General features: G+C 57.3%; 1 protein-coding gene across 6 annotated transcripts in view; it reads right to left on the bottom strand.

Moving 5' to 3' along the window:
- Positions 1 to 27,308, bottom strand: part of ELN (elastin) — a 90,761-nt gene that overhangs the window by 37,709 nt on the left and 25,744 nt on the right. For 4 of the 6 annotated variants that reach the window (XM_065573318.1, XM_065573320.1, XM_065573319.1 and 1 more), the window contains 7 exons: positions 20,434 to 20,505; positions 20,028 to 20,057; positions 19,673 to 19,744; positions 5,126 to 5,167; positions 3,833 to 3,895; positions 2,725 to 2,769; positions 1,406 to 1,516 (listed from right to left, as the gene is read on the bottom strand). In XM_065573318.1, the coding sequence (XP_065429390.1) occupies positions 1,406 to 1,516; positions 2,725 to 2,769; positions 3,833 to 3,895; positions 5,126 to 5,167; positions 19,673 to 19,744; positions 20,028 to 20,057; positions 20,434 to 20,505 (435 nt within the window). The remainder of the gene's footprint in view (positions 1 to 1,405; positions 1,517 to 2,724; positions 2,770 to 3,832; positions 3,896 to 5,125; positions 5,168 to 19,672; positions 19,745 to 20,027; positions 20,058 to 20,433; positions 20,506 to 27,308) is intronic. The other 2 variants (XM_065573321.1, XM_065573323.1) reach the window with 1 other exon arrangement.

Below are 27,308 nucleotides of genomic sequence, written 5' to 3'. Positions count from 1 at the left end.
AAAGGCAAGACAGCAAGTGTTGGGACACAGCTGGTTGCCCTCAAAGGTGCTGTACTCAGAGCTGCCACTAGAGGGCATTCACACCCTTATGTGCCTGCCAGTCCTCTGGCTGACAGACACAATCAATGGAGCTGGTTGGGTAGTGAGGAGCAGAGGCCCTTTGTGCACACACTAGTGCACTGCACTGATGCCACGGCTTGCGGGTGCTCCATGTGAAGGACCCTACTGAACCCAGACACAACCGGCGCCCAGCGTCGCTGCGGAAATGAATCTGATGTGTATACCTCCACTGAAACCAGGGGCTGCCTCTTAGCTGAGTGTTGGAGGGGAAACAGAGCTGTGTTGCACGCACATTCACCATCGCTCGCACACTCACACATGACACTGTCTGGGAGCAGGGCTTTCGAAAGCAAAGATTGCACACACACCCCAACTTCCAAGAGAATGCAGCTGCTGTCGTGGAGCTGAGAGCTCCTGGGGAAACACACAGATAGCAGAACGGAACCCTCCCCATCAATGCTCCGCTAGTGCAGATCTGCTTGAAGCGACACTAGTGTGAATGCACAGACCTCCCCAGTGACCCCAGCGAGCGTCTCCCGCTGACATAGCTACCGCCGCTCACAGGGGCTGGAGCCATTAAGGCGACGCGAGCGCTTTCCTATCTGCACTAGCAGCCCTACAGTGGCACGGCTGCACTGGTGTAAGCTCTCTAGGGTAGCCGTAGCCTGGGTTCCCATGAGCTCAGCTGTGCAGGTCTCAGAGGGAGCCATAAAGCCCTTCTGAAAGGAAGAAAACAGTTGTGAAACATCATGGCTTTAAAGTCTGATATCGGAGGCCCTTCTAGTGCAGGAAACAAGTGCAGAATATCCCATCAGGCCACTGAAATCCCCCTTTGCAGGCAGGGGATAACGTTCCCTCTCTCGCCCTGCAGGGCTGGGTAACCCGGCTTTAAATCAGGACAGAGAAGAGCTGTCCCTGGGGCAGGGCTGAGTCCTGCCTACCCTGGACCGTGGCATCCTTTGTCCTCTGAAACTGCTCCAGGTGGATCCGTCCCGGGGAGATGGATTGTGGGCTCAGGACAGGTGAAAAGGTCAAAGGTGCACCATAAATCTGTTTATCTCACAGCTCAGCTGTTTGCCCTATGGTTCGAATTCATCACAGAGACTCTGTGCCAGGCTTGCCACGAGAGACCCAGCATCTCCCAGACAGTGACTGCCCGAGTCAGCCCTTAGGAGCTGCTCGTCCCAGTGGGTCTGCTGGGAACAATCAGAGCCCACTCACCATACGCTGCTGCTACTGCTGCTGCCTGGCCTCCAGCTCCTGGGTCACAAGGGAAGAGTCGGGGCTCTGAGATGGGGAACGCAGCCCCATAGGCCCATCGGCTGGGCTAGTCAAGCACATTTACCTGCAACCCCTGGGACACCTGCAACTCCAGGGAGACCCCCAACTCCGGGCACCAGGCCTCCGAGACCTCCAACTCCGGGGATGCCAGCAGCACCAGGCACGACGCCAGCACCTGCAGAGAGCACAGAAGCCAGACGATCATTGGCACTCTGGTGCAGAGAGTGCAGAACGGCCCAAACCCCGGGAGAATCAGTGGTCAGGTTACAAAGTCAGGGCCCACTCCGGAGTGAACGGAGCAGCAAGCTCCCCGCAGCGTCCCGGAGGGGCCCCGCTCACCAGGCATCCCTGCCGGTGCCCCTGTCGGCACAGTGAGGCCGGGTCTCCCAGCCCCCAGCTAGGCAGGGCTCGCAGGGAACGTCGTTCTCTCTGGCTTCGCTGTGTCACCCCACGCACCAGTTGTTATGTCACGCGTGGTGCACTGGGCGCACGCTCTCCCAGCCGGGCGCGAGGCCTGGCCTGGCAGTGCAGGGCTGGTGGAGCATGCCCAGACTGAGGTGCTGGCTGCTCTGCTGGGCCCATTAGTCCCTGTTGCCCTGTATCGTTGCCGATTCTAGCACCACAATGGCGTGCTGCTGCCCGAGAGGCCTGGGACAGAGCAGCCCACAGCCCCCCGCCGGCCAGAGCGGTGCAGGACGTGTGAGCACACACATGATGCCTACCCACTCCGGGTGGCAGGGGAAGTCGCTCCCATGCTCTGCTCCTGGGAGTCCCCCAATGGGACACCAGTGCCTGGCCTTCATGGGATCCCTCTCCCGGGTGTCCATCTTGGTTCACTGGTCCCCCAGTGGGACCTTAACCCTGCCCTGGGGCACCCCCAGCTCCACATCCCTAGGCTTTCCCCACTGCCCCACGCTCTGAGCTGCGGGCCCCACCTGGTCTGCAGTGCCATGGCTCACAACAATGGCTCTGCCAGGCTGTACTGGGCGGTGCAGGGACAGTCTGAGGGGCTCACCCCAGAGCTGTGGTTGGCAGGTCAGTGTGGGGGTCTCAGGCTTTTGCCTCGAGGCCCCATCGCTCCCTGCCTCCTGCTCACGTGCGCTCTAGCCCACAATGGCACCCCAGGGCTGGAGTTTTCAGCAGCCGTGGCTCCTTCGCAGGCTGAATGGGAACAGGAGTCCCTGATGCTGCTGCCCAGGGATGGAGCCGGGGTCTGCAAGGGGCAGGTTTATCCATCCGTCTCCATCCTGCCTTCCCGAGGGAGCCCGTTACCCGCCTGGCTTCTGCCAAACACACCACTTTCGTGGTGCGGGTCCTGCAGTGCCACTCTCTAGCAGCTTGGCCCATGCCCATCACCATGGCATCTAGGCTCAGCCAACTCACCATATTTAGCTGCTGCTTTAGCTGCTGCTACCTGAGCTCCAACTCCTGGAGACACAAACATGGAGACGTTCAGGGATCTGGACTTCATCACATACCAGCAGAACAGCTGCCCCCAGGCTCCCTCGGCCACTCCCCACCCCCGGCCACCACCATACTGAACTAGAGAAACCCTCTTGGGTCGCTGTCATGGAGTGTGGGGGGACACAAGGCCCTGCACCCCCGGCTTCCTGCGATTTACCTTGACTCTCAGCCAGCCAGTAAAGCAGAAGGTTTATTTAGACGACAGGAACACAGTCCAAGACAGGTCTTGCAGGCACAGACAACAGGATCCCCCCAGTTAGGTCCATCTTGGGGTCCCAGGGCACCACAGCCCCTTCGGGGGGTCAGAGTCCCGTCTCCCTCCCAATCATATCACCAGCCAGCTCTGAAAACTCCCCCTCCAGCGACCCCTCCCATAGCCTTTGTTCAGTTTCCCGGGCCAAGGTGTCACCTGGCCTCTAACCCCTTCCTGGGTTCTCATGTTACATGCTCAGGTATTCTCCCTCACGGCCAGTCTCCCATCCCCCAATGCAGACCATCCTAGCCACACTCCCCTGCCTTCCCAGCCAACACTCCCCACTCAGCATTCAAAGACCACATTACGAACAGTCCCAGTTCGTCACAGTCGCCCTGTGATGCGAGGGGAACTCGCCCTTGGCGCCGGCCCTGCAGCAACCTGGCCTTTCCCCCATGAAGAGGCTCAGAGTCAACCACTGCCCAGACACCTGGCCCCAGGGCGGTTCTTCTCCACACCAAGAGGAATTCCACCGCCACGCACCTCCCCCGCCCCTGGAGCCAGCTCCATGCACCCTCCCCCCCAGAGTCAGCTCTTCTCCCCTGCCCCAGCCACTTCCCCTCCTCTAGAGTTAGCCCCCCACTTCCCCAGAGCCAGCCCCATGCCCGTCCCCACAGAGCGGTCGCAGTCTGAGCAGACTGGGAGGAAGGCTGGCTGGCCAGTGGCAGGGCCTGGCTCAAGGCCCCATTCCTGTGCCAAGGAGCATGGGAGACTCTAGGCAGCTGCCCCCTCGGCTCGGAGAGCTGCTCCCTGGGAAGAGGCCAAGCAGCGCACCTGTCCCCGTGGGGTATCCTGCCTTTCCCGCAGCACCAGCACCTAGCCCGCCTGGTCCGTACCCTGCAACCACAAAAAGCAGAGGACTGTTAGTCCCTCCCAACAACTCAGGTAGCTGTGACAGGAGCGGGCAGCCCAGAGGGCAGGGCCTGCTGCAGCCTGCTAGGGGGGAGCCAGATTTCCAGAGGTGCCAATCCAAACATCTCTGAGTGAGGCTGGCTGCGGTGTGAGGCGTGTCCTCAGCGCTCAGCTCTCCGAGCCGCCGGAGGGAGCGAGGCTGGGGCCTCAGCACATCTGGCTTACAGCCCTGCACTGCCGGGATGCCAGGAATCAAGGGAGATGGCTCCAGTTCGGGCCAGCCTCCAACTGGGAGATGTTCACAGTTGTCAGCATTCTTCCTTCCTGGCTAGTCGGGCCAGGGAGGCGGCTGCTCCGCGGGGGGAGCAGGAAGGTGCGTGGGCCTCCAGGCTGGGAGACTTGCACTCAGGTCTCAGGTAACAAAGTACAGCGATAAACAAGCCCTGCCCTCCTCGTGGAGCCCCTGGTCTGGCATTGCAGGCCCACAGCAGGGCAGAGAAAAGGCAGCTGTGAGCCATCTTCACCCTCCCCAATGCTGGGCCACCAGCACTGCCCTGGTCCCAGCTGCTCACAGCCCCAGGGGTCACTCGGGCAGCAGGAATCACAGGGACACCCTTTTGCACAAGAGGATGGGAAGCGGGTGCCCGAGGGTTAAAAGCTGCCTTGTGCTGGGAGAGCAGTGCTCAGCACCCCCGTCTCCAGGCTAGGAGCTTGTCAGCATGACAGTGAGCAGCCCCAGTGCTCTCTGCTTGGCGTGTCTGGCGCTGGGCGTCCTGAGACCTTCCCAAGGTGGGACTGAGGCCAGGTCGTGTGGGCAGGCAGCTGGCACTCCAAAGGCAGAGCTTTTCCTGAGCTGGGGGCTCACACGGGATGTCTGAGCAGCCCCCGAACCGCCTGCAGTCCTGTGCAAACCTTTCTATGAGCTCGCCAGGACTCTCTAGACACCAGCTGCTCGGGGATTTGGTACCAGCTCACAGCCTGGCTGGCCACAGGTCTCAGCTCCTAGGAAATACCTCCCATCAGTCATCCCAGATGGGTGTTGGCACGGACCCCTCTGAGGTTTGGAACAGCTATGGACTCATCCAATGCTATGGACTCATCCCTCGTCTCTGCTGGGAAGCCGCGTTTAGGGTTAGAAGGGGGAAGTCACTGAACCCTTGTGAGCAGATGGCCCTGACCTCATCCCGGGAGGGCTGAGAATGAAAGAGCACTCACCGTAAGGCAGCTTTCCAGTGCTGTAGGGCAGCCCATAGCCACCTAGCAAGAGAAAACACACAGAGACGGGAGTGAGTGCAGCAGCCTGTGCGTGTGAGCTCCATCCCACCTGCCCTGCAGGCCCTGGGACATCGGGCCCCTGCCGCAGCCAGGCAAGACCAGCACACCAGCCACGCCATTCCAAGCCCTGCTCTGCTCCACTTCAGAAGTGCCCCATTTGCCAGCACTCTGTGGAACATGAGCTGTCCAAGCTTAACTCCAAAGGAGACTGTCTCAGAGCCACCCCTTCCTGTGGCAAGCCCTTGCAGACTCCACTTCCTGCCAGCCGCTGGGCCAGGGTAGTGCCAGGCAGTGAGACCCCAGCCCCACATTCCTGGTAGTGGCAGCAGAACCCTCCCAGCTGGTGAGGTTGCCATTTCTCTGATGTTCTGAGGAGCTTCTGCCCCAGGCCAAGGGCCGCACTGCCCACAGCTTACCTCCAAGCAGAGCATGTTTCAAAGCATGTTCCCCAATACAGGCTCAGCAAGGGACCCCCTGAAGCCCTGCAGTGAGAGCTGCTTCTACCCGGCTCCGTGCTGGCCACAGCCAAATGAAAGGCTTTGGTGGAGTCAGTCTTTGGGAGCTCCTGCTGAGGTCAGCAAGGGGACTGGGGCTGGGGCAGCGTGCGGAGAGGAACATTGCCCCTGGGGAGCAGGGGGAACGTGCTGCAGTGGAACAGTCTCCTAGAGAAGGGCTGGGAGCCCCATCGTGTGGGAAGTCTGGACAAACCACACGTCAATACGGAACTCCAGCGGCCTGACTGCAGGGAATGGGGCAGCCTGCTCCATCTCCAGAGTGAGCCAGGCAGGGCCTGGGGAGCCCAGTATCTGGGGCGGGGACCAGCCCCTCAGGCTCTGGCAGGAGCAGATCGAGAAGGAGGAAGATTTAGACTCAAAGGCTGAAGAGAGGCTGCTGATTTCAGGCACCTCCATTTTTGGTACCCAGCCTGAGACAACTTGAGTTGAGCCCACGTTAGAAACTGTGGGCCTGATCGTCCCCACAGCACTCCCTGGGGGGAGGGGGGGGGGCTTCTCCCCTGGCACCAGAGCCGTCTCCAGCCAGAGGAGGCCGGGGGGTGCAGGGATCAAAGTGAGTCAGAGCTTTATTGCTCATGTCTCTGCGGGTGGTGAGTACTCTCGCCCCTCCTGCAAGCCAACATGTGGAGACCAGATTTCCCTGCGCCCATTCCAGGCGTTCCCACATCAACACGGCCCTGACAGAAAGCAGAGCTCTCTGGCCAGATGCTGCTATGTGAGCTCTGTGCCGGGGAGGCTCCATTTCACAGGATTTTAGCAACCCGCCAGTCCCTAGGGCTAGTTGTCTCCACACGCCGCACGGTACCTTCGGCGCCTAGACATGCCTGCCGGGCTCTTACTGGTGATAAGATAGGCAGGCTGGGCTGTGAAGCCATATTAGTGCCCTGATCTCTGCCTACCTGTGTGCGGCACAGACAGGGAAATTAAGGCACAGCACAGCCTGCTGAGAGACCACAGATTTAGCCTGGACTATAACCCAGCTCTCCCAAGCTCAGGCCTGCACGTGTCGGCCACCAGAGCTTTCTGATAATTGGCTCGGCAGTGGCGACAGCGGGACTTTGGTTCCTCAGCAATCTAAACAGAAGCAAAAGGCATAGATGGCTGCATTACTAGTCGGCTGTGTGGTATAAACAGCCTGGGTGGTGCACAGCCTGGCCGCACTGGGAGCATGCCCACCGGGCCCTGGTTGTGGGATTCCAGTCCGTTATCCCCACGGGCTGCAAGTAGGGATGTTGGCAGAGTACTGGGCTAGCCAAACTCAGCCAGCGGCCCAAGGAGCATGAGTCTATGAGCCTCAGACCACATGGCCTTGGCCAGAGCCCAGTGTGCACCAGATCAGAGCTGCTGCTCACAGAGAACACATATGAAACTCGAAATGCAACTCTGGGCCGGCCACCACTGACCGCAGCCTGCGAATTTCTCAACCATGCAGGGCAAAATTCATCTCTGTGTGCCAGGCTGCAGGGAGCCTTCTCCTTGCAAAATGGGCGCCGGCTACTGACTCCAGTGAGGCCAGGGGTTCACCCACAGGTTCAGAGATGTGAAGGCTAGAGGGAGCACTGTGATCATCTAGGCCAGTGGTTTTCAAACTTTTAAACTGGCGACCCAGTTGAAGAAAATTGTTGATGCCTGCGACCCAACAGAGCTGGGGATGAGGGGTTTGGGGTGTGGGAGGGGCTCAGGGCTGGGGCAGAGGGTTGGGGTGCAGGGGTGAGGGCTGTGGGGTGGAGCCGGGAATGAGGGGTTCAGGGTGTAGGAGGGGGCTCTGGGCTGGTGCAGGGGGTTGGGGTGTGGGAGGGGATCAGGGCTCTGGGATGAGGGTGCGGGCTCTGGGATGGGGCCGGGGATGAGGGGTTTGGGGTGTAGGAGGGGGCTCTGGGTTTCTGGGGGCTCAGGGCTGGTGCAGGGGATTGGAGTGCAGGGTTGGGGCGTGGGCTTACCTCGGGTGGCGGTGCAGCGGGGGTGCAGAGGCAGGCTTCTTGCCTGTCCTGGCACCGCGGACCGCACTGTGCCCCGGAAGTGGCCAGCAGCAGGTCTGGCTCTAGGTGGAAGGGCGCAAGCGGCTCCACGTGGCTCTCGCCTGCAGGCACCGCCCCCCTGCTCCTACTGGCCGGGAACAGCCAATGGGAATGCGGAGCAGGTGCTCGCGGCTGAGGCAGCACGTAGAGCCCGTGCCCCCCCCGCCTAGGAGCCAGACCTGCTGCTGGCCGCTTCTGGGGTGCAGCGCGGTGTCAGAACAGGTAGGGACCAGCCTACCTTAGCCGGGCAGCACTGCCGACGGGACTTAACAGCCCGGTCGGCAGTGCTGACCAGAGCTGCCGCAACCCAGTGTCTGACATGCCACAACCCAGTTCTGGGTCGCGACCCGCAGTTTGAAAAACACTGATCTAGTCTGACCCCTGCATAGCACCGGCCAGAGACCTGCCCTGAATTAATTCCTGGTTGAACTAGAGCAGAGCTTTTAGAAAACCAGCCAGTCTTAATTTAAAACTGGCCAGGGATGGAGAATCCACCATGACCCCTGGTAAGTTGTTCCAATGGGTAATTCCCCTCAGTGTTAACATTTTACACCGTATCTCCAGTCTGAATTTGTCTAGTTTCACCTTCAGCCATTGGATCATGTTAGACCTCTCTCTGCTATCACTAAGGGCTTGATCCTGTGAAGGGCCTAAACACTCCAACTCCCATTGTCTTTCTTGGTCCTTAGGGAACAGTCCTATAAATGGTATAGAGATGAAGCCTAGAGAGCTCTACAGAACCTTGATGGGGTGCTTCATACCTATGGAATGCAATAGGGAAGTGCTATTACTCCTCTGTATGGTGTGTCTTAAACAGCCTACAGAATCCCTGAGCAGGGACAGACTTCCCTCCTCGACTGGGTGAGGCAGAGCAAAGCACTGGAGCTGGGTGGAATTTTTTTGTCTGAAAATGTTTCTCACCAAAAAATGGGATGAAGTTGAAAATGAACCACGGCTTTGGTGTAAAATGTTATTTTCAGGGATAGTTTTTGATTTTTCAGTGGAAAACTTAGAAACAATATGAAATGATTTTTTTTGTTTAATTTCTGTTTTCCAAAACCAAATACTCTGGGGATAATTTTTCCTAAGTTTCTCCCCGTTCCCCCATATTCTTTTCTCTTTTTTCATTTTTCTTTTCTCACTGTGTAACTTATTGAAATGTTGAGAAAATTACAGTGAAAAAAGGTGGGAGAGGGAAGAGAAAGAAGAAAGCGGAAAAAACATTTTATTGCACTCAGTGGCAAAAACAAAAATTCAAAATGTCAAAGAAATATGTTGTGAACAAAATTTTATTTTTTTCCCCAGTTTGAAACCCCATAAACAGGGAACAACTTCACAATTCAAAAATTTGCAAGAAATTGTTGAGTGCTGCCTCTTGAAAGAACCCACCAACAGGGCAAACAGATCCCTTACGGCCTGGGGTGTCCTACACCCGCCACTCAGGCAGCTGCCACCATCACCCAGCTTTGCACTTGGAAATTTTACCACAGCTCCCTTATTGCAAGGGCCCTGTCCTCTGGTCCGTACAGTAGGTGCTCTTCGAAGGCCACTGCGGGAAAACCCAGTCACCACAGCTCCACTGCAGACTTCTCAAACTCTGACTGGGATCATTACAAGTCAGCCCAGGAGTGAGCTAATTTAGAGTCCCTTCCTGTCACCTTCAGCCAGGTCACAGGACAACCTGCCTCCAGCCGGGAAGCTCAACTCTCTCTCCCAAAGCTCCTCGCCTGGCGTTCCAACCAATACTGTCTGGTGGCTGCTCTTCAGTACTGCCTGGTCAGACAACCCATGCAAAGGGAGAGGGCTGCTACTCCCCCAAGAGACACAGGGCGGTCGCTGCTACAGAAAGGCGATAGCTCCTTAGTCAAATAACTCACAGGAAGGGTGAGCTCAGCCTACTCTAAGATTAAATGGCTGTTTGCTTCCTATTCTGGTCACCAATAAAAAGGCAATGTCTGCCTAGTGCAATAACTCACAGAAAGAGCCATCACTGCCTATGAAAATAATCCACACAAAGACCTAGCGCTGCCTAGTCAAATAACCCACCATAGAAAGGATGATCGCGGCCTATTCTAATAATCTCAAAGGGCCATTGCTTCCAATGCTAATCAATAGAAAGGTAATGTCTTCCTAGAACGGCAACAAATGCCTGTTTAAATTTCCCATAGAAAGGGTAAACAATGCCTAGTCAAATAACCAATAGAAAGGAGGATTTCTAGCTATGTAAATAACCCACAGAAAGGGCTATGGCTGTGTGACGCAGTAGGGAGCGGGGTGGATTGACCTGGGAATGTCGTTTAGTTTTACTGGACTGTCTGCATGGGGGATGGGAGAGCAAGGGATGACTTTAGGTGAGGGATGGTACCTGAGCCTGTAACCTGAGCCAGGAAGGGGGGTGGGGGGAGTCGACACCTTTGCCCCGGAAACTGGACAAAGGGAGAGGGGGAGAGAAGGAGGGGGAGAGAGCCGGCTGAAGGGGTTTTGGGTTTCAGTTTTGGGCTGGTTGGGAAGAGGCAGGGAACCCCAAGTCTGGGGTCTAAGATCCTTGCCCCCCAGAGGGACCTGGCTGAGGGGTCCTGGTTGTACCTACAAGCCCTGCTTGGGACTGTGTTCTTGTCGACTAATAAACCTTTTGTGTTACTGGCTGGCTGAGCGTCACGGTGAATCACAGGAAGTGGGGGGTGCAGGGCTCCGTGACAGGCTGCCTTGTCAAACAACCCCTGGAAAGGGCTATCCCTGCCTACTCCAGTGGCAATGGAAGGGGCAATCCCTTCCTCTTCTAAGAAACAAAAGCAAAGGGAATTGCTGCCTATTCAAACAACCAGTATGAAGGGTGATTGCTGATTTGGAAATACCCCACAGAAAGGATGCTCAAGGCCTAATCACTTACATGACAGAAAGGGTGATCCCGGCGGATTCAAACAGCTGAGAGAAAGGGTGATCACTGCCTGGTAAATAACCGGGAGAAAGGGCGAAGGCTGCCTTGTCAAATAACCCATAGAAAGAGCAATCACTGCCTATTGAAATAGCACATAGAAAGGGTGATCCCTTCCCATTCTCACTGGCAAGAGAAAAGGCAACCACTGCCTAGAGAAATAAGCCACACAAAGGGAGATCGCTGCTTGGGAGAGATGGATGCTTAGTCTAATAACCCATAGACATGGGGAAAGCTGCCTAGTCAAATAACCCACAGAGAGGGCCATCTAGGTGTTCTTGGCTTAGCCAAATAACCCGTAGACAGGGTGAAATCTGCTTAGTCAAATTACCCACAGAAAGGGCAAACTCTACCTGGTAAAATAACCCATAGAAAGGACAATCACAGCTTAGCCAATACCCAGTAGAAAGGGTGATCATTGCTTGGTTTAGTAACCTATAGAAAGGGCAAGCGCAACCTACTCAAATAAGCACAGGAGGGGCACTCCCTGCCCAGTCCAGTAACGTTTAGGGTACGTCTACACAGCTGCTGGGAGCACGGCTCCCGGCTTAGGCAGACAGACTCATGCTAGCAGGGCTCGAGTTAGCCCAGTATAACTAGCAGTGTGGACGCTACAGCTCTGGCGAAGACTCAGGCTAGCCACCCAAGCTCAAGCGCAGGGGGCCGGGTAGGCGTGAGCTCAGGTGGCTTGGCCTGAGCTGCAACGTCCACACAACTGTTTTCAGTGCCCAGCTTGAGACCCACTAGCACGTCTCTCTGCCCAGGCTGGGAAGCTCGCTGCCAGCGGCACTGTAGACACACCCTAGAAAAGACACTCATTTCCTGTTCACACCGCCAATGGAAAGGGTGGATGCTGCCTAGGCTGGAAATGGGGATAGTCAAATAGCCGATATATGTGGCCATCACTGCCTATTGGTGTAACCAGTAGAAAGGGCAATCACTGCCTATTCAGATAACCCACAGCAGGATGATTTCTGCCTCTTCAGGTAACCCATAGAAAGGGCGATAGCTGTCTAGTCAAGTAACCCAGAGAAAGAGCTGGCAAGGCCGAGGCAAATAACCCACTGAAAGAGCAATCTCTACTGAATCAAACAGCTGATAGAAAGGCTAAACAATGCCTAGTCAAAACATCAATCAAGTCATTGCTGCCCATTCAAATAACCATACAAAGGGCGATCGCTGCCCAGTCAAATAACCCACAGAAAGGGCCATAGCATCATATTCAGATAACCCACAGAAAGGGAGATAGCATCCAAGTCAAATGACCAAATGGGCTATTGACACCTAGTCACATATCCTCTAGAAAGGCTGAGTGTATCATATTCAAATATCCTCTAGAAAGGGTGAGTGTATCATATTCAAATATCCTATAGAAAGGGTGAGTGTATCATATTCAAATATCCTATAGAAAGGCTGAGTGTATCATATTCAAATATCCTCTAGAAAGGGTGAGTGTATCATATTAAAATATCCTATAGAAAGGGTGATTGCTGATTATTGAAATAACTCACCGAAAGGATGATCGAAGTGTGGTCAAATAAACAGCAGAAAAGCTGATCCCTTTCAAATAACTGATAGAAACCGTGATCGCTGCCTATTCAAATAACCATAGGAAGAGCAATCACTACCTCACCTAAAGGGCTTTCGTCACTTAGTCAAATCACTACGGGAATCATTTATAAAAAGGCAATCACATATTCCAATAGCTTTAACAGGACGATTGCTGACTAGTCAAATAACCTAGAGAGGGTGATCGCTGCCTGTTGAAATAATGCATAGAAATGGCAACTGATGCCTAGTCAACTAAACCATTGAACGGGCAGATTCTGCTTATTCAGATTACTGATGGCGATGGCGATGGCAATCGAGGCCTAGGCTAATAACAAACAGAAAGAGCTATCCACACCTGGTCAAATCACCCACAAAAAGGGTGAAAGCTGCCCATTCAAACAACTGGTAGGGAGGTCGATGGCTGCCTAGTCAAACAGCTAATACACAGAGTGATTGCTACTTACACATAGAAAGGGTGATCACTGCTTAGGGCACTGCGTACACGACCGCGCTGACAGCTGCACTGATCCAGCTGAGGTACTGCTAGTGCCGAGGGCGGGGAGAGAGCTCGCCCGTCAACTTCATTCATCCACCCCCAGTGAGCAGTGGTAGCTATGCTGGCGTGAGAAACTCTCCTGCCGACAGTGTTGTCCCCGCCAGCACTTAGGTCGGAGTAACTTACATCGCGTGGGGGGGTGGCTAATTCACATCCGGGAGCAACACAAGTTGTACCGACCGAAGCTGTGGCATGTACATAGCCTTAGCCAAAGAACGGATAGAAAGGGTGATTTCCGCCTACTCAAATAACCATGAAAAGGGTGATCCCGGCCTACTCACATGACACAAGGAAAGGGCAATCCCCGTCCCATCCTTATCGCTGCCTATGGAAATAACCCATAAAAAGGGTGATGACGAGGGCGACCTATTGAAATAACCAATACAAAGAGCGATTGCTGCTCTTCAAAAGGCCATTGCTACCTAGTCGTAGGCTGATCGCTGCCTACTCAAGTAGTGGACAGAAAGGGCAATCAGTGCGTAGTCAAATAAACAATAGAAAAGACAATGGTTTCTGATTCAAATAACCGAAAGAAGGGAGATTGCTTCCTCTTCAAATAACCATAGAAAGGGAGTTTGACACCTAGTCTAATAAGTGACAGAAATGTCAACCAACATCAACTGAAATAACTGTTAAAAAGGGTGATTGCATTATATTAAAATAACCCATAGAAAGGGCAATAAGTGCTGTTCTACTAACCACAGAACGGGTGAGGCATCCTAGTCAAATAACCAACAGAAAGAGCACCTGAGGCCTCGTCAAATAACCATAGAAAGGGGGATTGAGGCCTAGACAAATAACCATAGAATGGGGGACTGAGGCCTAGACAAATAACCATAGAAAGGGGGACTGAGGCCTAGACAAAGAACCATAAAAATGGGGATCATATCCTATTCAAATAAGCCTATGGGAAAGGCAATTGATACCTAGTCAAGGCAGAGTCCTTGCTGCCTATTCTAATAATCCTAGAAGAGGTGAGTGCTACTGTCACGGAGCTATAGCCCAAGGAGGAATCCCTTCAGGGTGCCAGAACTCGAAGGGGTCCCACTCCTCCTTCAGGGGACCATGTGGCCTCAACACCTTTGAGACTGAGCCTCTGGGCTCTAGCACTCCTGTTTCACACCATAGCTCTAAGATAGACTCCAGTTCTGAGACTTTCTGCCCTCTTCAGGGATCAGTGCACCTCAGCAGGTATTGACAGTGACACCAGGCAGCCTTTTCAACACAAAGAAGTGTTTATTAGGCAACTGGCATGCACCATTGGGGAGTCCTTAGGGTACAATAAAGAAGCAAAGGTTAAGGCATGGTCCATACTGGCTAAAGCAGAGGTGCGGAACCTTTTTTCTATCAGGGGTCATTGACCCACAGAAAAAATCAGCCATGGGCTACAGACAGCCCCGTGGGGGTGGGGAGGGGGAGGTTCAGGGCTTCCCCTAAGCTCTGGGGTGGGGCCAGAAACAAGGGGTTCAGGATGCAGGAGGGGGCTCCGGACTGGGGCAGGGGATTGGGGTGTGGGAGGGGATGAGGGCTCTGGGATGGGCTGGGGATGAAGGTTTGGGGTGCAGGAGGGGGCTCTGGGCTGGGGCCAAGGGGTTTGGAGTGTGGGATTGGGGTCAGGTCTGGGACAGGAGGTTGGGGTGCGGGAGGGCGCTCAGGACTGGGGCAGGGGGTTGGGGTGATCTGAGAGGGAATTAGGGTGTGGGAGGAAGTTCCAATCTGGGGCAGGAGGTTCGCGGTGTGGGCTCCGGCCGGCCAGTGCTTACCTCCAGTGGTTCCCGGTCTGCAGCGCAGCGGGGCTAAGGCAGGCTCTCTGCCTTCCCTGGCTCCGTGTTGCTCCCAGAAACGGCCACCATGCCCGGCCCCCAGAAAGAGGGGCCAGGGGGCTCTGTGCAGTGCATGCTGCCCATGCTCACAGGCGCTGTGTTCACAGCTCCCATTGGCCACGGTTCCCAGCCAATGGGGGCTGTGGAGCCGGCACTGGGGGCAGGGACAGCGCACGGAGTTTCCCTGATCGCCTCTGCTCCTAGAGGCCGCAGAGTCATGCTGGCGCTTTCGGGAGCTGGAGCCGACCTTATCTTCTCCCCACAGCAGGGCGAGCCAGCGCTTGTGGCTCCAGCCCCGTAGGGGGTGCCAAGGCTCTGGGCTTATGGCTCCGGCATGGAGACTTGCTGTGGGCCGCATAAAATTAAGCAGCGGGCTGGACCCAGCCCATGAGCTGTAGGTTCCCCACCCCCTGAGCTAAAGCCAGGGGTCCCTTGACCATCCTGCTCTAGGAACCATCTTGGTTTCTTTTCAGTCAATTTCTGCCCCTTGTCTGTCAGTCCCAGGTCAAACCTATATCCAGAGTCCTGCTTGGATACAAAATTTGTATCCACATCAGATCTGTGATCTGCAAAAATAGTCCGCAGATTTGCAGGGCTTTACCTGGGTTTCTCAAAAGGCCAGTTCTTATCCTAGCTTCTGGTCACCTCTTGGTCCATTGTCCTCCTGCAGGACACTTACTGAGTTCACATGTTCTGCCTGCTGGAGTTTCCCATTGTTACGCATCAATTGTTTGGTCCTTGGGGTTCCCATTGTCATTCTGGATCCTCTATTGATAGGGGTCAGTTTCAGCCACAACAACACATTTATATCACCCCAGGCAGTCACGTGACCCAAACACCTCATGGATCCTGCTTTGCCCTGGGAGCAGCATTTAAACCCTTCTGCAGTTGCAATCCTTAGTCGAGTAAGTCCTGTCATGCATATCATTCAGCAGAAAACTCCCATTGGTCACAGCTACCTAGTGAAATGACCCATAGAACAGGTTCAAATAACTGCCTGTTCAAATAGCCACAGAAAGGACGCTTGCTGCCTACTCAAATACTGACAGAAAGAGTGACTGGGGCCTATTCAATTAACCCGCCAAAATTGCGGCCTATGGAAACACCCCCTAGAAAGTGTCATCGCTATCTGTTCTAATAACCCATAGCAAGAGCAATTGCTGTTTATTCAAACAACTCACAGAAGGTGTGATCGAGGCCTAGCCACGGTAGCCGACTGAGGCCTATTCAATTTGACTGGAGTTTTTGTACCGGGTAGGGTTACCATATTTTGAGCCTCCAAAAGGAGGACACTCCACAGGGCCCCGGCCCCGCCCCACACCCCGCCCCTTCCCCAAAGTCCCCGCCCCAACTCCGCCCCCTCCCCTGCTTCCCGCGAACATTTGATTCGCGGGAAGCCTGAAGCAGGTAAGGGGGATGTGGGGGGAGGAGGCGCGGCTCAGTCTGGCCCGCCTGGTGTCTCCAGCCTGGGTCGGCTCGGGCCCTGGGGTGCCGGCCCGGCCCCCGGGCCCCCGGCCGAGCACCCCCGGCCCGCCCAGCACTGCCGGTCCCCGGCCCGGCCCCCGGCCCCCAGCTCGGCACTGCCGGCCTGGCCCCCGGCCCGGCCCCCGGCTCGGCACCGCACTGCCGGCCCGGTCCCCGGCTCGGCACCGCCGGCCTGGCCCCCGGCTCGGCACCACCGGCCCCCGGCTCCCGTCTCGGCACCGCCGACTGCCGGCCCGGCCCCCGGCCCAGCACCGCCGGCCCCACATGTCCCGATTTTCCCGGACATGTCCGGCTTTTTGGGATTTCCCCCCAGACGGGGATTTGGAGCCCAAAAAGCCGGACATGTCCGGGAAACTCCGGACGTATGGTAACCCTAGTACCAGGGAGTTTCACAAGAGTAATAGCTAGAGTCAAACCTTCATTTGCAGGCCTGGAGCTCGCAGGTGGAGACCCAGAATCCTTGTTCTCAGGACAGTGGCCCTTTATAGCTGGGACAGTCTATATTCTGGCCTAGGTTAGACGGAGGTCCAACTAGATGATCCCAATAGTCAAGCTATGAAGTCTATGACTAACCACCAGGACCCAGGATGATGCCTCCCGCCACAAGGAAGCTGACATCTTAGAAAATATCAGCTGGTGTTAAACGTGCTCGGAGGGGCAGCTAGCCCCACCCAGCCTCACTCCTACCCCCCAAACAGAGGCACATTTTGTGAAAAATGCCTTACTGTATCAAGCCTGGGGGCTTTTGCCCCTCGACCCATATTTAGGCACCCAGAAAAGTTTCCTGATTCAGTCTGGCCAACTGCAAGCATTCAGAAACAACAAGTCAGGCCCAAACCCCATAAAACCAGGAGACTGGCTTAAAAATAAGCCATGTGGAGGGTTCACAGGCAAGGGAAAGCTGGCGAAGCTGAGCTCAGAACCTGTGAGATCATGGGGGACTTTAAACAATGCTCAGGGGGGTGAGACTCATGCTAAAATGGCAGGAATTTACAGTGCAGGGGTAGCACTAACCAAACTAGAGTGCCTGGGAGAAAAAGCCCTTCTCCCTGCCCGGGCTCAGGTGCCTGGGTGTGGGGAGCGACCCCAGCACTCCGACAAGGGCTGCTGCAGCCAGGGCCGGCTTTAGGAAGGGGGGGGCCCAATTCGAACATTTTCAGCGGGGCCCCGGCAGGTATGACTAACAAAAAAAACAAAAAATGTAAAAAAAAGCCTTTCATTTCTTCCATGTATTATTTACTTTCCATAACTATATAAATAATAAAAATATATATTATGTACATTGCATCATATATGCTGTTGATCGGTTATTAAGGAGCTCTATTTCACATGTGTGGGTCCCCGCCACTCCCTGGGGGTGTGTGCACATGTGTGGCTGCAGGCAGGGCAGGGGGTGCGGGGCTGGTGCGGGCAGAACAGGGGGGCGGGGCTGGAGGTAGGGCAGGGGTGCAGCAGGGGCTGGCTGCGGACAGGGGGTGCAGGGCTGGCTGGAGACGGGGCTGGCTGCGGGCAGGGCAGGGGGTGCGGGGCTGGTGCGGGGACGGGGTGCAGCAGAGGCAGCTGGAGCCCTGGCCCTTTAAATAACCCCCGAGCCCCCCGCTATCCCAGGGCTCTGGGGGGCTATTTAAAGGGCCCGGGGCTCCCCTGCTTCTACCGCCCCGGCCCTTTAAATAGCCGCGGGAGCCCTGGGGAAGCAGCGGGGCTCCAGTGGCTATTTAAAGGGCCGGGGCGGTAGAGGCAGCGGGAGCCCCGGACCTTTTAAATAGCCCCCAGAGCCCCGCAGCCCTACCCCAGGGCTCCAGCAGTGGGGCTCTGGTGGCAATTTAAAGGGCCTGGGGCTCCGGGAGGGTATTTCTGTGGAGGGCTGAGCAGAGAAGCAGAGGGACCCGGATCGTTAGCACTGACAGCGCTTGGTGGAGAGCCCTGCAGCATGAGGGGAGGGGTGGGGGAGTGCCTCCTGGAGCAGGGAGATGCTGAGAGCATGGCTCCCCGGTGGGGCTATCTCCTGCGGTTTATTAATGGCGGCTCCCCAGTAAGTGGGTCAGCTGGCGGCGGGGCCGCGTCTGGGCTCTGGGCCACTGGTGGGGCTGTGCTGCAGAAGAAGCCAGGTGCTGCCTCAGCCGTACATTGATGGCTTGCTCGTTAGCACCAGGCACCCCATCAAAGACAGTCTGGGGCAGCGGCTAGGCGGCGGAGCCGTGCTGTGGGGGAGATGCCAGACAGCTCTGGGAGAGATCTCACTGAGTGGCTCTTTGGCTTCCCAGGAATACTGCTCAGGAAGAGAAGGGCCCTAATGAGTGTAACTCTGCCTCTGCGGGAGGAAGTCGGCCTGGTTCAAGTATTTCTGCCTCTCACTGCGATGGGCCCCAGTGGGGGAATCTGGCTGGTCTGGCGAGGAGTTTCACATTGCACTGCCCTGTCTGTCTGGGACCCTGCCCAGCACCAGGGGCTCTCGAGGCCAGGGTCACCTCTCTCCAGGGAGGCTGCTACCAAAGAAGCAGTTTGTAACCATGGAAACCAGTTATCCTCAGAGATAGGGCTTAAAAACTACCCCTTGCTAACAGCCCTGTGGGAGCAGCTTCCCTGGCCTGGCTTTGACCCCCTTCCTCCCGTCCCGGCGGCGTCTGCTGCAGAGTCCTGGATCAGCATGTTGCACAATAAACCTTGGCAACGGCAAGTTTCCTCAGCCTGCCAGTAGAGACACTGCAGCGCTCCCAGGGCCTATGGGTTCAGGCTGCTGGCGCTGGGACCCACCCTACCTGCAGCAGCTCCCAGCCCTCGCCTGCGTGTCTCTGGACAGCCCAGCCAAGGCACACATCTGACGTGTCCCCAGCCCTGCGCTCGCATTCTCCTGCTCATCTCCTGTGGAGTAGGGGTAAAACAAGACGGGTCTCGCCTCCATATTACCCTCGCCTACCCTACTGTTCCCCTCCACCCCAGCAGATGCAAGGAGCCAGCCCTGCTCCCCACAGGGAGACAGAGCGGGGCACGGACTGGTGTCCTCACACATGGGAGGCTAAAGTTAGGTCCCTGGCCAGGTGATGCCTGAGCACAGCAGCTCTCACGGACTTCCAGGCAGGCCATTTTCTAGGTGCTACTATGGATTCAGGGCCTCATGTTGGAACTGTCACCCGCGGATCAGCTAGCAGCAGCCCTGGAGTAAGAGTTGCACCAAATATGAACATGTTTGTACAGCACCGAGCGCAGTGTGGTCCTGGGCTAAGCGCTGCAGTAATACAAATAATAAAGAAGAAGCCTATAGGATCCAAAGGAAAGGAAGAGCTGTTAACATGTATTGCTTGCCAGCCTCTCTGTGCCTCCCCCTTCCCTGCCCCCTCCCTGCTCTGATAGAGAGTCCAGTGCTTCCTGGGCTTGCCCTGGGCACAGGTCTTTCCTGCTCCCACATGCCAGCGCTCAGGGTCAGGGCCAGGTGGCTGTCCTGGGGATGGCAGGAAGGGCTGGGGCTCAGAGTCAGGTCTAAGTGCAGTGGGAAAGGCGGGGCTCAGCTAGCGGAAATCCCCCAGCAGAGCAGCAGTAACTCCAGCTCTCCCCAAAGGCAAAGCTAGGGAAGGTTTGCCCCCTCCTGCCCAGCCCGGCTACTTACCTGGGAGCTTGGGGGCTTTGATGGGATATCCCAGAGGGACGCCGGGCTGCTGGCCCCCGAAGCCTCCAAATCCTGAAAGACAACAGCAGAAATTCTCAGGCGAATGCCCAGTGCTCCTGCCTGCACCTGCTCCATGAGCCCGCCACCAGCCGAAGGGGACCAGGGGAGTGTCTGTGGGCTGTCCAGAATCCCAGAGCAAGAACAGAGCAGAGCAGGAAGCAACATGTGGGCAGAGCTGGGGGCTCTGAGACCCTGACTGCAGCATGGGCAGGCCCTGAGGCTGTACAGACATCACTTGGGTATATGGATCACGCAAATGAAAGCATGCAGCAGGCTGGGAAACCAGGCAACTCACCGGGAATTCCTGCAAGGGCTCCTGCTCCTCCTGTTAAAGAGAGAAACCGGTACATGAGCCTCACAGCCAGCCAATATGGGACTGAGCTAGTCCATACAGGCCTGAGCTGGTCCATGTGGGTCTTAACTGGTCCATATGGGTCCATACGGGTCCATACAGGCCTGAGCAGGTCTATATGGGCCTGAGACAATCAATGTAGGCCTCCACCTCACCCAAGTCCCCCCCTACACCCTGTGACAACCCCAGGAAAATGTGCCCTCTCCTACCCCGTGCACTCTTGGCATGATGAAGGATGCAGCCGCCTATAATCTCTGCCCAGCCCTGGCCGCCCACCCCAGCCCACACAGGAGCCATGGCAGCCCCCACCCCACTGGTACCTGAAACTCCCTGGGGAAGGACAACATACCTGGGGCTTTTGCCTTGACTCCAGTCCCAGTGGGCACACCAGGCAGGACGCCTATGCCAGGGTAACGGACCCCTACAACACAGTGCAGAGGGAGCTAACTGAATGCAGGGCAGGGACACCTCCAATGACAGCACCACCAGCCCCCCTGCATCGTATTGTGGGGCCGACCCCAGGATGCACCCACCCCTGTCCCAACGCAGACTTTGGGACTGAGAGCCAGGCACCTGTCTGTGTCCCGATCCCTGCTCTATCCCAACTCCCACTGAGCGGCTGCTGTTGGGCTGTTCTGTTCCCTGGCTCAGATCCTGTCACTTCCTGTCTCCTGCAGTCTTGCTCCCCCTCCCCATTCCCATCCTTCTGTCTCCTCCTGAGCCACATGACCCTCAGTGCCCAAAGGGGTCACTGTCTGTAGCTACAGTTGTTACCGGGGCAGGCAAACTTACTACACAGAACACACTGTTGTCATAATATTTATCCAAAAAGTATCTTGCAAGGTGTCATATGGACCGGTGACACTGGTCATTGATGTTGCACGATGCCCGTATGTTTAGTGCGTAAGGTTATGGAGCTGTGCTGGAAATACGGTACTATACTCTGTTTAGACCAAGCAATCCAAGCAGAGTGGGTATTGTCTGTCCTAGCCAAAGAAATGCTGGTTTGCCTGTCTGCCTGTGTCTCCAGTGTCACTGAGCAAGGCCATGCCAGAGACAATGGAGATACACTTGCATCTGAGTAACAGGACAAGCCTATCGAAAGAGAATCATAGAATATCAGGGTTGGAAGGGACCTCAGGAGGTCATCTAGTCCAACTCCCTGCTCAAAGCAGGACCAATCCCCAACTAAATCATCCAGCCAGGGCTTTGTCAAGCCTGACCTTAAAAACCTCTAAGGAAGGAGATTCTACCACCTCTCTAGGTAACGCATTCCAGTGCTTCACCACCCTCCGAAAAAGTTTTTCCTAATATCCAACCTAAACCTCCCCCACTGCAACTTGAGACCATTACACCTTGTTCTGTCATCTGGTACCACTGAGAACAGTCTAGATCCATACTCTTTGGAACCCCCTTTCAGGTAGTTGAAAGCTGCTTCAAATCCCTCCTCATTCTTCTCTTCTGCAGACTAAATAATCCCAGTTCCCTCAGCCTCTCCTCATAAGTCACATGCTCCAGCCCCCTAATCATTTTTATTGCTCTCCGCTGGACTCTTTCCAATTTTTCCACATCTTTCTTGTAGTGTGGGCCCCAAAACTGGACACAGTACTCCAGATGAGGCCTCACCAATGTCGAATAGAGGGGAATGATCATGTCCCTCGATCGGCTGGCAATGCCCCTAGTTATACATCCCAAAATGCCGTTAGCCTTCTTGGGAACAAGGGCACACTGTCGACTCATATCCAGCTTCTCATCCACTGTAACCCCTAGGTCCTTTTCCGCAGAACTGCTACCTAGCCATTCGGTCCCTAGTCTGTAGCAGTGAATGGGATTCTTCCGTCCTAAGTGCAGGACTCTGCACTTGTCCTTGTTGAACCTCATCAGGTTTCTATTGGCCCAGTCCTCTAATTTGTCTAGGTCCCTCTGTATGCTATCCTTGCCCTTCAGCATATCTACCACTCCGCCCAGTTTAGTGACATCTGCAAACTTGCTGAGGGTGCAGTCCACGCCATCCTCCAGATCGTTAATGAGAGGGATGAGAGGACAGCAGGGCACCAGCTTCCTGGAACCCAAGCACCAGGGAAGGAAGCTTCATCTGGGGCAGGGGTGAGCAAACTACAGCCCGTGGGCCGGGTCCGGCCTGTGGGATTGCCCCTGTGCTGCTTTCAGCAGTGGCCGGCCCAACATCCCTGCGGCCTCTGGGCCCTTGCCTCCAGGCACCGCCCCCCGCAGCTCCCATTGGCTGGGAACGGGGAACCGCGGCCAATGGGAGCTTCGGGGAAGGTATCTGGAGGCGCAGCAAGGGAAGAGCACAGGGAGCCCTCCGCCCCCCCCCCCCTCCCCAGGGGCCGCAGCGCTTTCGGGATCGGTGTGGGGCCGGGACCGGGCAGGCAGGCAAGGAGCCTGCTCTGGCCCCAATGCATGCCACTGGCACCCTGGAGCCCGAACCCCTTCTGCACCCCGCCCCCCAACTCCCTGCCCTAAGCCCCCTGCCTGCACCTTGCACCCCTTCTGCAGCCCAACTCCCTGCCCTGAGCCCCCTGCTGCACCCTGCTCCCCTGTGCACCTTAACCCCCTGCCCTGAGCCCCCTGCTGCACCCCGCACCCCTCCTGCACCCCAACCCCCTTCCCTAAGTCCCCTCATACTTCCCGCACCCCTCCTCTGCCCCAATCCCTTGCCCTGAGCCCCTTCCTGCACACCGCACCCCCTCCCACACTCCGCACTCCCTCCCACACCCCAACCTCCTGCCCCGACCCTGCATACAATTTCCCCACCCAGATGTGGCCCTCAGCCCAAAAAGTTTGCCCACCCCTGATCTGGGGAGACACTTCCCAAGAACACATTGCTGGGGTTTGCTGGATTATAAAAGGGAAGAAAGGGGACTTGGTTACCCATCACTTAGGGGACAAAGTTCGGTGCATGGTGGGTTCTCCTGCCTGAGGGGCCGGAGCTGCCGGCAGCTGGAAGTAAGTGGGAAAGCAGCTCAGGCAAAGATTGGAGCTTGCCGGAGTGAAGTTTTGCTCAAAGGGATTGTTGTTCTGTTTGTAACCAGACCTGCCCCTTTCCTCTGCTCAGTATCACTTCAATCTCTGGTCCTATTAGTAGCCTGATTTAACCCATCTCAGTGCTGTGGGCCGAAGGGAGGTGGAGGCAGCTGCCTTGGTCATTTCTGTGCGCGGCCAGTGCTAGGGGCTGGATGTCTCGGGGGATCTTGGGTCACCTGGAAGGCTCGTTTCAGGCTGGCAGTCTGGAGGAGTTTGCTGGGGAGGCGGGCGGGCGGACTGGCGTGGCAGGGAGCTGACAAACAGTCTCCTTCACTAAGGCAGAGGGGTAACACAGAGGCTTGTGATTCTAGGCACCCTGAGGAAAGCGTCACACCCATCCATCCTTCCCCTCCCCCACCCTCTCATTTCTTCATCTCTCTCCCTGCCCCAGTGCTCCTGGGATGGATGGACCAATTCCTGCCATCCCACGAGCACTGGGGCAGGGAGAGAGATGTGTCCCCTCTGCACGCCAGGGCTGCGCTCAGTGTCTGGGATGCACGATATGCCCCTATCCACTGGGACTTGCCTTCTTACAAGCCACACCAAGCTGGGCCATTCTAAAGCAGAGAGGGTATCTAGGTGCCTGGGGCCACATCTACAACCAGTGGACAGGGAGGGGCTTGGGAGATGGGGCCTGGCTTCAAAGGCTCTTGTTCTGATCCAGTCCAGGGGAGGGGGACTGGCTGGCTTAGGGGGTGGGGAATGGGACTCTGGGCCTTTTAGGGGGCACCAGCTCCCATCTGGCCCCTGCGGGGCGGGGGACTGGCTGGCTCCAGGGAATTGGGGATAGGAGGTAGGGCTTTTCTCCTTTAGGGTGCGAACCTAACCCCCGATGGCAGTAACCAAAGACTGTTCAGGGTCTCCCATGGCCCTGGGGAGGGGAGGGAGTCTGGCTCCTGGTGCTAGGCACTGTACAGCCCAAGCAGCCATGCCCTGAGGTAGCTCAGTGGTTGTGGGGGCAGCTTGCAGCCTTCTGAGGGCTGGTGGGGGCCAGCTCTGCAGCCGATGTCTCTCTCATGGGCAGCATTGGCACACGGGTCTCCCGGCAGGTGAGCAGGCCCAGGGGCTCCTCTCCTGTGAATGTGGAAGAGGAGCCCAGAGCACACCCCACAGTGGAAATGGCCCAGCAGGCCCCTGCTCCCACACCTGCAGGCTTGTGCAGGGCATGGGGGTGCTGCATTTTCTCACACACACGCCCTCCCCATTAGAGCTGGGGCTCTGTGGTTACTGTGATCCCCTGTCCCCAGGAATTCCACACCCCTCTTTGCCAGGTCTGTGGCAATGCCAGCTGCCGTCTCTCACCCCGTGTCTCTCCTGCACCCCCTTCACAGCGCCCACTGAGCGCTCTGGGGTTCACAGCCCCAGGCAAAGGTGGAGGTTTCCAGGGCCCTGATCATTCCCACCTCACCCCCAAGCCCCCAGCTCGGGGACGGGGGGAACTGCACCGGGTATCCCTGGGGATATGAGCCCCTGAACTAGACAAGGGCATTGCCGTGTTTTCCATACTACCCCCCACCCTGACATGTTTTGGGCTTTGCTGCCAGCGGTAGCCCCACACCAGTGCAGGGCTAGGGCCTCTTCCATTAGGGTTACCATATTTCAGCAAGCAAAAAAGAGGACGGGAGGAGCCCCGCCCTAGCCCCGCCCCTGCCCCACCCACTTCCCACCCCCCCTCAGAACCCCCAACCCTCCCCTCCGCTCCTTGTCCCCTGACTGCCCCCTCCTGGGACCCCTGCCCCTAACTGCCCCCCAGGACTTTACCCCCTACCTAAGCCTCCTGTTACTTATCCCCTAACTGCCCCCTCCTAAGACCCCCCCAAATGCCCCCCAGGACCCTACCCCCTACCTGTACCCTGACTGCCCAAAACCTTATCCACACCCCCAGAAAGCCCCCCCCGAACTCCTGACCCCCCCGTCTCTTGACTGCCCCGTCCAGAACCTCCCTGCCCCTTCTCCCACCCCCTGGCCCCCTTGTCGTTGGCCTTCACCTAACGTCTCTGTGAACTTGCTCAGGAACGGCCGGAGCCGCTGGGCAGCAGTGGCGGAGGAGCTCCAGACTGCCGGAGCGGATCTGCGATGCAGGGAGGGAGGGAGGGAGTGATCTCTGCTGCAGGGGGAGGAGGGATTCCCTCTCGCTGTCGGAGCCCCATGTAAGTGGCACCATCCGGCTGCCCCGTTAGCCGCGCGCGCTCTGCATGGGGGGTGGGGGGAGGAGTCCGGACATTAACAAATTCCCCCCGGACGCTATTTTTAGTTCAAAAATCCGGACATGTCCGGGGGAATCCGGACGAATGGTAACCCTATCTTCCATAAAAAAAAGTTGCAATACTATAGAATATTCTCGTGGGGGTCCCGGGGGCAAATTGCCCCACTTGCCTCCCCCGGGCAGCCCTGCACCAGTGATTTGCCTCTACCCCACCACTGCTTGGTTTCCATAGCAGCCGCCTACAGGAGCCTGCGCCGTCTCCGCACAGAACAGCGGCACCAATTCAAATAGCCCCTCTCCACCCCACGCCCCAAACCCAAACAGCCCCTCTCCACCCCACGCCCCAAACCCAAACGCCCCTCTCCACCCCACGCCTCAAACCCAAACGCCCCTCTCCACCCCACGCCCCAAACCCAAACGCCCCTCTCCACCCCACGCCCCAAACCCAAACAGCCCCTCTCCACCCCACGCCCCAAACCCAAACGCCCCTCTCCACCCCACGCCTCAAACCCAAACGCCCCTCTCCACCCCACGCCCCAAACCCAAACAGCCCCTCTCCACCCCACGCCCCAAACCCAAACGCCCCTCTCCACCCCACGCCTCAAACCCAAACGCCCCTCTCCACCCCACGCCCCAAACCCAAACGCCCCTCTCCACCCCACGCCCCAAACCCAAACAGCCCCTCTCCACCCCACGCCCCAAACCCAAACGCCCCTCTCCACCCCACGCCTCAAACCCAAACGCCCCTCTCCACCCCACGCCCCAAACCCAAACGCCCCTCTCCACCCCACGCCCCAAACCCAAACGGCCCCTCTCCACCCCATGCCCCAAACCCAAACGGCCCCTCTCCACCCCACGCCCCAAACCCAAACGCCCCTCTCCACCCCACGCCCCAAACCCAAACGGCCCCTCTCCACCCCACGCCCCAAACCCAAACGCCCCTCTCCACCCCACGCCTCAAACCCAAACGGCCCCTCTCCACCCCACGCCCCAAACCCAAACGCCCCTCTCCACCCCACGCCCCAAACCCAAACGCCCCTCTCCACCCCACGCCTCAAACCCAAACGGCCCCTCTCCACCCCACGCCCCAAACCCAAACGCCCCTCTCCACCCCACGCCCCAAACCCAAAAGGCCCTCTCCACCCCACGCCTCAAACCCAAACGGCCCCTCTCCACCCCACGCCTCAAACCCAAACGGCCCCTCTCCACCCCATGCCTCAAACCCAAACGCCCCTCTCCACCCCACGCCCCAAACCAAAACGGCCCCTCTCCACCCCACGCCCCAAACCCAAACAGCCCCTCTCCACCCCACACCCGAAACTTAAACAGCCCCTCTCCACCCCACACCTGAAACCCAAACGGCCCCTCTCCACCCCACGCCCCAAACCCAAACGCCCCTCTCCACCCCACGCCCCAAACCCAAACGGCCCTCTCCACCCCACGCCCCAAGCCCAAACGGCCCCTCTCCACCCCACGCCTCAAACCCAAACGGCCCCTCTCCACCCCACGCCTCAAACCCAAACGCCCCTCTCCACCCCACACCCCAAACCCAAACAGCCCCTCTCCACCCCACGCCCAAAACCCAAATGGCCCCTCTCCACCCCACACCCGAAACCCAAACGGCCCCTCTCCACCCCATGCCCCAAACCCAAATGGCCCCTCTCCACCCCACACCCGAAACCCAAACGGCCCCTCTCCACCCCACACCCCAGTTCCAAACGGCCCCTCTCCACCCCACGCCTCAAACCCAAACGGCCCCTCTCCACCCCACACCCCCAACCCAAATGGCCCCTCTCCACCCCACACCCGAAACCCAAACGGCCCCTCTCCACCCCACACCCCAGTTCCAAACGGCCCCTCTCCACCCCACGCCCCCAACGTCCTTCCCAGAGCGAGCTGGTGGCAGTCAGGCTGGCTGGGCAGTGTCCTGACAGACTGGGGACACTGCTACTGGTGGGTCCCTTGGCCACAGA

The sequence above is a fragment of the Chrysemys picta genome, chromosome 19, assembly GCF_011386835.1.
Source record: "Chrysemys picta bellii isolate R12L10 chromosome 19, ASM1138683v2, whole genome shotgun sequence".
NCBI lineage: Eukaryota > Metazoa > Chordata > Testudines > Emydidae > Chrysemys > Chrysemys picta.
Note: the sequence above shows the minus strand (reverse complement) of the source record. Positions and strands in the feature narration are given on the sequence as shown.